The sequence below is a fragment of the Nicotiana tabacum genome, chromosome 12 (assembly GCF_000715075.1).
Source record: "Nicotiana tabacum cultivar K326 chromosome 12, ASM71507v2, whole genome shotgun sequence".
NCBI classification, from domain to species: domain Eukaryota; kingdom Viridiplantae; phylum Streptophyta; class Magnoliopsida; order Solanales; family Solanaceae; genus Nicotiana; species Nicotiana tabacum.
The window spans coordinates 2,974,637-2,986,160 of NC_134091.1; the positions used below are offsets into that span (position 1 = coordinate 2,974,637).

At 40.3% G+C, this 11,524-nt stretch overlaps 1 protein-coding gene across 1 annotated transcript; it reads right to left on the bottom strand.

Moving 5' to 3' along the window:
* Positions 1-1,510: 1,510 nt before the first annotated feature.
* Positions 1,511-3,264, bottom strand: LOC107815920 (uncharacterized). Its single transcript, XM_016641572.2, has 3 exons — positions 3,044-3,264; positions 2,027-2,291; positions 1,511-1,916 (listed from the first exon to the last, which is right to left on the bottom strand). The coding sequence occupies exons 1-3, from the start codon at positions 3,183-3,185 to the stop codon at positions 1,694-1,696; spliced, it is 630 nt and encodes a 209-aa protein (XP_016497058.1). The 5' UTR covers positions 3,186-3,264; the 3' UTR covers positions 1,511-1,693.
* Between the last annotated feature and the right edge of the window lie 8,260 nt (positions 3,265-11,524).

Below are 11,524 nucleotides of genomic sequence, written 5' to 3' on the forward strand. Positions count from 1 at the left end.
TCTTTCTGCATCTGTTATGTCTCTATGAATACCTTCACTTTTATTCTGAACAACTAATTAGCTGGACTGAAATATTTTGCACTTTTGGAATTATGGATCTGAATTAATATTTGTCGAAATTTTAGTAATTTTTACATAAATAAATATACTTTGTGTTGAGAATACTCTGTTGGTTGAACTCGTCACAAACATGCTACATCCGTCTCTAACTATCTCACCCTCCAATTCTATCCCTCATGTCTCATGGCATCCAAGCGAATGATGCCTTTTAGTGGGAGCTCTCTAACCTAACTTGCTAAGTCTCCAATGTTCAGTTTATGCGTAATCACTTCTGTCAAGTTCATATTTACAGAAATTTTTGTCAGACGTGCTGCTATTTGAAGAAAACACGGTACAACATATATGGGCAGCACAAGAGTCGCTAGAGGGAAAAATCGTCCGACTTTATTTGAAAACAACAACAACAACAACAACAACAACAACAACGATCCAGTATAATCCCACAAGTGGGGTCTGGGGAGGATAATATGTACGCAGACCTTACCACTACCCCGAAGGGTAGAGAGGCTGTTTCCAGGAGACCCTCGGCTCAAAAAAGCAACAGGAGCCGATATATTAGTACCATAAAAATGCATAATAAAATAACAGCAATATAAGAGATATGAAATACAGAATACGAAATACGAAATAGATGGCTGGTATAGTAAAACTAGCAGGTAAAGCCCTGCATCAATAGACGACCAATGACATTCTTAGTCTAACTCCTAACTGGCTAGTCTCACTCTATTGTGCTGTAGAAATATTCACAACTTTCCCTAACCTACAACCTTAATGCTCGACCTCCATAATTCTCTGTCAAGGGCCATGTCCTCAGTAATCCTAAGTCGTGCCATGTCCTGTCTGATCACCTCTCCCCAATACTTCTTAGGTCGCCCTCTACCTCTCCGCGTGCCCACTACAGCCAGTCGCTCACACCTCCTCACCGGCGCATCAGTGCTCCTCCTCTGAATGTGCCCGAACCATCTGAGTCTTACTTCCCGCATCTTGTCCTCCATGGGGGCCACGCCCACCTTCTCTCGAATATCTTCATTCCTAATCTTATCCATCCTTGTATGCCCGCACATCCACCTCAACATCCTCATCTCTGCTACTTTCATCTTCTGGATGTGTGAGTTCTTTACCGGCCAACATTCAGTTCCATATAACATGGCAGGCCATATAACATGGCAGGCCTAACCACTGCTCTATAAAACTTACCTTTTAGTAACGGTGGCACTTTCTTGTCACACAAGACTCCCGCTGAGTTGGTGGCACTTTATTGCTGTTCCTAGAGAAGAAATGAGGAAACAAAACTTCGTCCGTTTGGTAAGTGATGCGAAGAGTTGCTGAGTTGGTTGCGGATTGGAATATTAAATCTCTTGCTGTTATTAGCGATGAGAAAAATCTAATGCTGCTCATTTGGTCTTTAGTTTTACAGTCTAAACAAAACTAAAATTTGTAATGCCACAGATAATCACTAAGCAGCATTTTGAAATTAAATTTGGAACGCCACAGATACCAACTAAGCATTTTGCAGACATTCTATAAGTAATAACACTTGAAGATAAAACAAAGTGACCTAAGAGGCCGGCACACATATCAGTTCAGCCCATCTAAGACCACCTAAAACAGTTTTTCCCCTCTTTCTTTTTTACTAAGCAATACACCTCATTGAGTACATTGAAACTGCAGGTTCAGCAGTAGAATCAATATAAACCCTTGGATGATCTCCCTCCATTCCATAATCCGTCATCGGACGGTAGTCATCCAGCTCTTCTTCAAATTCATACACAAACTCTGGCATTTCTATCTCCTTTCTCTTTACGTGTTCCCACAGGAACTCTAACCTAGTTACATAATTCAGCTTCCAATAAATCCTGCAATCAAATTCCACCATAGAGTAAATTACATCCTGTACTATAATCTTTTAAAATACCAAAAAAAAGTACTTATTTGAAAGTTAAGTGTCGTAGGAAAAGTTAATTACCCTCCTGTGAAGATGAGACGGCCAAAAATGGCAAGAAAGAGTCGAGACTGTAGGCTTGGGTGAAGGAAATAAACAGCTTTCAGATGATCTTTCACGTTTTCCGGCATAGCATCACAGATTGATCGGAGAGCTGCTATTCCTGGGAAATTTTCACTTCTGTTAACTCCTGTATGTACGTACACTATTGAGAATTGTCTCTGCTCTAAACTTGGATAAATCTTCTCTTGTACATACTTGTTTACTGCCTCCACACTTACAATCCTTGCTGAAAATCATTGAATCAACCAGTAAAACAAAATATCATAATTAGGATACAGAAACAGGGAGAAGAAAAAAGTTGAACAACAAAAAAGTCCTAAACCTTAAAGGACAAGTCGATGCATGAAGCATCCGCATTCACGCAAGATCCGGAAAAGGGCCGCAGCCAAGGGGTGTGATGTATACAGCCTACCCTAATGCAAGGGTCAGTAGTTGGTTGATTCTACTGTTTGAACTTGTGACCTATAGGTTATATGGGAGATAATTTACCGTAACTCCAAGGCTCCCTCTCAAAAGAGGGAAACTTTGACACTGTAAAATTAATGTGTTGGCTTAGGCTTTAATTAAAAGGAGCCTTGTGACTTTTAAAATTAATATCTAGGCGCGGAGTTAGGGTTTTTCACTAAAAGGACTCAAAACAACACTTGAGAGCTCTTGAGTTGGGTCAAGGAGATTCAATATCTATTATATATTTTTAAAATATAATTTTGCTTTGTATATACAACATAACTTTTTGACGAAAAAGAGTTAGATGAACCACTTATTCTTACGCCGCTATCTCCGCCCCAGTCTAGTCTAGACTAACAAGAAAAAAGATTAAAAAAACTGTAGCAATCTGTTCAAATATACTGATTTCTACTCTTCCTCTTATATAACTAAGACAAGAAACTTAGTGAGAGATTGTTTCCGAAAGACCCTCAACTCGATCTTATATAACTAACGGAAGTAGAATTAAACTTGAAGAAAGAAAGAACTAACCAGGGAAAAGCTTGCCGATGATGCGAAGGATGGTGCAGCCACGTTTATCTTTACCTTGAATCTTGAAGATTTGGAGTTTGTCTATGAGTTTTTCTTGTTCTGGTTGGGAGATTGTCATCATCAAAGAAGATGGAGAATTCATGGTGTTCTTTTGCAGACCAGAGCTAAAGAGAGTTGATAATAAACTGTTTTTGTACTACGAGTGCCTTTTTAAAAAGAGAGTATGGGGCCTATGTAACATAATTGTGGTTTAAAGAAAAGACTTTGGGTAGTTGAAAATAGATTTCATTCGGGTTTGGGTCTTTTCTTACAAGTTTATACTGGAATAGGTAGAATTGGTAAATGTTTCGATTGAATCAAATAACGAGTCACAACTTTAAACAACAACAACAACAACCCAGTATAATTCCACAAGTGGGGTCTGGGGAGGGTAATATGTACGCAGACCTTACCTACCCCGAAGGGTAGAGAGGCTGTTTCCAGAAGACCCTCGGCTCAAAAAGCAACAGAAGCCGCTATATTAGTACCATATAAATGCATAATAAAATAACAGCAATACAATAGATATGAAATACAGAATACAGAATACAAAATACGAAAAAGATGGCTGATATAGTAAAACTAGCAGGTAAAACCCTGCATCAATAGACAACCAATGACATTCTTAGTCTAACTCCTAACTGGCGAGTCACAACTTTAATCAGTCTAACATAATTCAATCTCCCTTCTCCTTTTTTTTTTTAAATGTGGGATTATACTGGATGGTTGTTGTAATATATTTTTTTAAAGAAGTTATTAGGTTAAACTTTTTCAAATTTAAATAATTCACAATTTTCAAATCTGATTTTGTGCATTTGAGTTCAGATTGCATTTTGACAGTTAAGTTATACCGTGTGATTCTTTCTAACCCCATTACCCCATAAATTTGACGAGTCATTTTGAATTTCAATTCGTTGAATCAAGTAAATAAATAAGTTATAATTCAAATCATTTGAAAATAAACAAGCCAGTTACTATGCTATCTCATAAAATTAATCGAGATAATACACGCTGGACGCAACAGTTATCAAAAGAGGTGAATTACTAAGAATTGAGTTGATTTTTGGGCAAAATATAAAATTGACTTGTCAGCAAAACTAATAGTCAAAAAAATATATAAAATATACTCCCTCCGTTTTAATTAATGTGAACATATTTGACTGGGCACGGAGTTTAAGAAAAAAATGAAGACTTTTGGAATTTGTGGTCCTAAACAAGTTCATTAAGGGTAAAGTTGTAACTTTAAGCTAAATTGTTACCAAATTTAGAAAGAGTTCATTCTTTTTGGAACGAACCAAAAAAGAAATAGGTTCACATAAATTGAAACAGTTAAAAATTAGAACAGGGAGTATATATTATCGACTACTCCTATTATTTTTTGAAACAGTTAAAAATATACATTTTTCTTGATTTTGTCACAATTAGAAACGGGCAGGGAACGAGGGGGTGGTTGGTCTAATAATATGAGTGCATGGGGCCTTATCTGTTTTGTGCTAGAGCCAAACAGATTGATGAGAGACTGAAGGTATATTCTAAGGCATCTTCCTTTTTCTGGGACTGAGGGAAGGGCAATATAGATGAGTCTCCCTTAAATGGCTCACTATAATTGCCACGTTTCTCTCTGGATTTTGGATGATCTAAGAATAGATTAGTTGGATTTTTCCTATAATATTATGAATAGTATAATGATAGGAGCTGAAAAGATCCTGTGTTTCTGAATTCTGTCTCTTTGCCCATTCCTCTATAGCTTTGTAAATTTTAAGCATTGAATTTAAGTCGTAGACCGAAATAATCAGGTGTCATACGGAAACTAGTAAAGCAAATCTTGAGCGACGATAAATTATACAACAAAGGAGAAATATATCAAAAGAGACATAAATATTTAACGTGGTTCGGTCAACTGACCTACGTTCACCGCGGAGATGAGCAATCCACTATATAAAAAGAGAGTACAAAATATCGAGAGAACAACCTCACGAAAAGACAAACACAAGTGACACACTAACACTTGTCCTGTAAAGTTCTCCCCCTAAATACGACTCTCAACCCCCATGTGGCTACATTGTGGTTGCTGGAGAAGGAATGATCCTCAATTTATAGAAGTCCAAACCTTTTCCTACAAGAAAAAATACTAGTCAAGTATAGGAGAATTATATTTCCTTCTACAAAAAGGAAAACCCAATTAAGGTAATTATATTGTCATTTCTTTCAACAAATAGAATCAAATATGATAAGAAAATTATGGCAAAAACCTTACAAGTTTTTCTACAAATTTTAGCAAGTGGTTATGTATAATACTTGTTAGTTATCGGGCTGTGTTAGGTGTGTACCAAATTAAGCATGAGATACAAAAATAATATAAATAAATAAATAAATAAATAAATGGTTAAGTAACAAAAAGATCATATACGTGACATATATCATACATTCAGTGATTTTGCCACAAAGACCAATAGACTCACAAGTCGAATTATGATAATAGGCCGTCATGGGTAATTTTTTTCAAGAAGTAACCTTAGTAGCCGCTCTTTTCAATCGCTTAAGTGAAAACTAGCCATAAGGCGTATAATATATGTACAATTCATATATAAGATGTGTATAAATAGATATAGTCAGCGTATAATCAATGTATATCGATTAGAAAAAGAATAAATAGGAAATCCAACGGCTATTTGCGTAAACATCTCATAAAAGGGCCATATTCATCCGATATCTGGCACTTACTAGCCCAACTAATTCAAATTTCGGCTACGTAACGTTTATTAATAGGAAAACACTTACTATTAGAAATTTCTCTATTACTAAAGTTCCTACCCGATATCTCTGATTAAGGATAGAGAGATTATATTTATCCCATCGACAGTGATATTACCGGTTCTGCTAAAGGGAAAAGGGGGATTTGTATCTATGCCCGCTTTTTGGATCACGTTTTAACTTACACCCGCTTTGCAAAAAAAATTGCAAGCGTACCCACTTTTCGCGTAAACTTCAGGCATACGGGCCTGAAGTAGCAATGACAATCACGCAAACTTCAACATTCTAGTAGACGGGCCTGAAGTTGTTTGTAATTTCTGAACTTTAGCATGTTTTAGGTGAAGTTTTTGCCTGAAGTAGCAAAAATTACTGAACCAAGTGTTGGCTGAAGTTTTTGTTTGTAATTGCTGAACTTAAACATTCTACAAATTGAAGTTTTGTTCTCTATTTGCTGAATTTCAGCATGTTGGCTGAAGTTTTTGTTTGTAATTACTGAACTTAAGCATTCTACTAGCTGGAGTTTTGTTATCTATTTGCTGAACTTCAGCATGTTTTAGCTGAAGTTTATTCTATATTTGCTTAACTTCAACATGTTTAACTCTTATCTAAACCTAAAGATCTCCCCAAATTTTCAGCGCTTGCAGATTGTTTGTCATGACCCAGGTTTCCCACCCTCGGGGGTCGTGATAGCGCATACTCGTAGAAGCTAGGCAAGCCGCGAAACATGGAAATTACTAACTCTTTCATTTTTAATCTTTTTTAACATTCTGTATTAATAGGTAATCAACATTTAGATATTAACGATAAATGAAATCAAGCGAAAGACTTAATCTAATATAATAACCAAAACCACTACGACAATGACAACACACGTCTCTACCCGGGACCCGGTGTCACAATATCATGGACGGACTAAGATTACAACAACAAATGTCTGAAAGAAATACAATCTGTCTCGAAATCAAATGAAAATAGAGTACGTAATAAAGTAGAAGAGAACGTTGGGCCTGCGGACGCCTGCAGGACTACCTCGGGATCTCTGGCTGGACTAAAGGCAGGCTCCCCAAGTGCTACTGACCAAATGCTGCTCCGGAATCTGCACATAGTGCAGAGTGTAGCATCAGCACAACCGACCCCATGTGCTGGTAAGTGTCTAGCCAAACCTTGGCGAAGTAGTGACGAGGCTAGGACCAGACTACCAAATAAACCCGTGCAGTTCAAATATATACAGCGGGAAAGAAATACAGAAATAAACAAGTAAAGACGGGAGGGGGAAACATGCCTTGGAGGAGTAATAGGTAAAAACAGAATATTAAGAGAATTATAAAGGAATCAAAATCCATACACTAACAAGAATAAAGAAAACAAAGCAGATTTCACTTTCTTTTCACATCTTGTGCGGGCGTGCAACCCGATTCCATTTCCTGTATCTCGTGGCAGCGTGCCACTCGCTCCCATTTCACTTGTCTTGTGGTAGGCGTACCACCCACTCCTATTTCATTATATCTTGTGGTAGGCGTACCACCCGCTCCCATTTTATTATATCTTGTGGTTGGCGTACCACCCACTCCCATTTCATTATATCTTGTGGTAGGCGTACCACCCGCTCCCATTTACCAACCAACAACAATCACAAGGAGTCCCGGCAGGGGAACAAGATCAACATAATAACTTCTCGGCAAGGGAACAATAATATTTCAACAACATCTTGGCAAGGGAACAATGATATCTCAACAATATCCCGACAAGGGAGCAATAATATCAAACAAACATCCCGACAAAGGAACAAACAACACCGGCGCACCCCAAGACGAAACATTGGGTCTAACGAAACCCTTCTCAAGCAAGTTTTGCAACTATTCCTTCTACTCTTTCAACTCAGACGGGGCCATACGATATGGCAGAATAGAAATGGACTGAGTGCCCGGAGCCAAATCAATGCAAAAATAAATATCCCTGTCGGGTGGCATACCCGACAGGTCTGAAGGGAAAACCTCAGGAAACTCACGAACAACGGACACAAAATCGATAGAAGTAACTCAACACTAGAATCACGAACATATGTCAAATAGGCCAAACACCCCTTCTTGACCATACGCCGAGCCTTCACATAAGAGATAACACTATGGGTAGAATGACTAGGAGTCCCTCTCCACTCTAAATGAGGTAAACCCGGTAAGGCTAAGGTCACAGTCTTGGCATGAAAATCCAAGATAGCGTGGTAAGGTGATAACCAGTCCATCCCTAATATGACATCAAAATTGACCATGTCTAGAAGCAAAAAACCTACACGAGTCTCAAGACCCCCAATCACGACTATACAAGAGCGATGGACTCGATATACCACAATAGAATCACCCACCAGTGTAGACACATAAACATGATCACTCAAAGAATCACTAGGCATAACCAGATACGGTGCAAAATAGGATGACGCATACGAGTACATAGACCCTGGATCAAATAACACTGAAGCATCTCTATCACAAACCAGAACCGTACCTGTGATAACTGCATCGGAAGCCTCAACCTCAGCCTCGGGTCTAGCTGGAAGAGCATAACATCGGGGCTGGGGCCCACCACCCTGAACTACATCTCAGAGATGGCCTGCTGCTGGCTGGCCTCTACCTCTAGCGGCCTGAGCTCCACCTCTAATACCTCTACCTCCACCTCTAGTACATATACCCCCACCCCTAGCTGGCTGGGCGGGCTGTGGAACACTTGGTACCTGAACCATGGCACAGGAACCTTGATGCTAAGAGCTACTCGGTGCTCGAGGGCAATACCTAGCATTGTGCCTCATGTCGCCACAATTAAAGTAAACCCTCGACTGCTGGGGCTGACGACCCTAGAAGCTCTAAAGCGGCGGTGCACTAATAGGAACTGGTGATGCACTGTAGGACTTCTGATCAGAATACTGCATCTGAGAACCATGGCCACTTGAAGCACCGTGAGAAACCTGAAGTGCTGACTGAAAGGGCCTGGGGGGATAGCCTCTACCATATGAATCCCTACCTCCAGACTAGGTACCACTGAATCTTCCTAAATGACGGAGCCTCTTGTCCGACCCATAAACACCTCCCTGTGACAGAACCATCTCCACTCTCCTGGCCACATTGGCTGCCTCTTGGAAAGATATCTCACTCCCAGTCTCCCTAGCTATCTGAAGATGAATCGGCTGAATAAGTCTATCAATGAACCTCCTCACCCTCTCTCTCTCTCGGTGGGGAGTATGACAAGAGCATGACGAGCCAAGTCGATGAATTCAGTCTCATATTAGGTAACAGTCATGGAACCCTGCTGGAGACACTCAAACTGCCTCCGATAGGCCACTCTCTGAGTGATGGGGAGAAACTTCTCCATAAATAGCTGAGTAAAATTCTCCTAAGTCAAAGCTGGTGATTCGGCTAGTTTAGCCAAACAGAAATCCCTCCACCAAATCTTGGCGGATCCAGACAAGCAAAAAGTAGCGAAATCGACCCCATTGGTCTCAACTATCCCCATGTTCCTGAGAACCTCATAATAGCTGTCTAGATAATCCTGGGAATCCTCAGCAGATGCACCGCTGAAAGTAGTAGTAAAGAGCTTGGTGAATCTATCCAGCCTCCACAAAGCATCGGTAGACATAGCTGCTCCATCACCGATTTGAGCTACCATACCCAGCTGGACTACTCCAACTGGCTGAACCGCAAGAGTCTAAAACTGGGGAGCTACCTGCTCCGGAGTGCGAGTAGCAGGAGTCTGGGTTCGTCTTCCAGCCTGAGAGACGGCTGGTGCTACAGGAAGCAAACCTGCCAGGGTGACACTCTCCATAAGGCCCACTAGACGGACTAGAGCATCCTGGAGAACTGGGGTAGCAATAAACCCCTCTGAGACCTAAGCTGGGCCCACCAGAACTGCTGGGGGCGGAACCTCATCATCCAAATCAACCTGAGGCTTCGCTGCTGGTGCTGCTACTCAAGGTTGAGCTCTACCCCTACCTCGCCCTCTACCCTTTGTGGGAGCTGCTGCTGGGGGCTCGGGTTGCTGGTCAGTGGATGAGAAAGTGCGTGTTCTCACCATCTGCGAAAGAATAGAGTAGAATTTCAATTAGCATTGAGAAACCAATCTACACGACAGGAAAGAATAAATGTGAAGTTTTTTTCTAACTCTGTAGCCTCTGTCGGATAAATACAGATGTCTCCGTATTGATCCCTCAGACTCTACTAAGCTTGTCCGTGAATTGTAAGAACTATGTAACCTAGAGATCTGATACCAACTTGTTACGACCGGGGTTTCCCACCCTCAGGGGTTGTGATAGTGCCTACTCGTAGAAGCTAGGCAAGCCGCGAAACATGGAAATTACTAACTCTTTCATTTTTAATCCTTTTTAACATTCTGTATTAACATGTAATCAACATTTAAATATTAACGATAAATAAAATCAAGCAAAAAACTTAATATAATATAATAACCAAAATCAGTATGACAATGACAACACACGTCTCTACCCGGGACCCGGTGTCACAATGTCACGGACGGACAAAGATTACAACAACAAATGTTTGAAAGAAATACAATTTGTCTCGAAATCAAATGAAAACAGAGTACGTAATAAAGTAGAAGAGAACGCCGGGCCTGCGGACGCCTGCAGGACTACCTCAAGATCTCTGGCTAGACTGAAGGTAGGCTTCCCAAGTGCTACTGACCAAATGATGCTCCGAAATCTGCACATAGTGCAGAGTGTAGCATCAGCACAACCGACCCCATGTGCTGGTAAGCGTCTAGCCTAACCTCGGCGAAGTAGTGACGAGGCTAGGACCAGATTACCAAATAAACCTGTGTAGTTCAAATATATACAGCGGGAAAACAATACAAAAATAAACAAGTAAAGACGGGAGGGGAAACATGCCTTGGGGGAATAATAGATAAAAACAGAATATTAAGAGAATTATAAAGGAATCAAAATCCATGCACTAACAAGAATAAAGAAAACAAAGGCAGATTTCACTTTCTTTTCACATCTTGTTGCAGGCGTGCAACCCGATCCCATTTCCTGTATCTCGTGGAAGGCGTGCAACCCGCTCCCATTTCACTTGTCTTGTGGTAGGCGTACCACCCACTCCTATTTCATTATATCTTGTGGTAGGCGTACCACCCGCTCCCATTTTATTATATCTTGTGGTTGGCGTACCACCCACTCCCATTTCATTATATCTTGTGGTAGGCGTACCACCCGCTCCCATTTACCAACCAACAACAATCACAAGGAGTCCCGGCAGGGGAACAAGATCAACATAATAACTTCTCGGCAAGGGAACAATAATATTTCAACAACATCTTGGCAAGGGAACAATGATATCTCAACAATATCCCGACAAGGGAGCAATAATATCAAACAAACATCCCGACAAAGGAACAATGATAATAATAACATGTGAGACATAATAAACTACATAAACTACAACGGAGTCATATCAAATTATAATACAAGACTCACGGGCATGCTTGACACCGACATATAGATACTCGTCACCATGCCTATACGTCATACTCCACAATTAATACGTAGCAAATAGACACAACTCCTAATCCTTCAAACTAAGGTTAGACCAAACACTTATCTCGAACTTCCACGGCCAACTCAAGCCTCAAACACCGCTTTTCCTTTTGAATTCGGCTCCAAATCAATTGTATCTAGACATAATC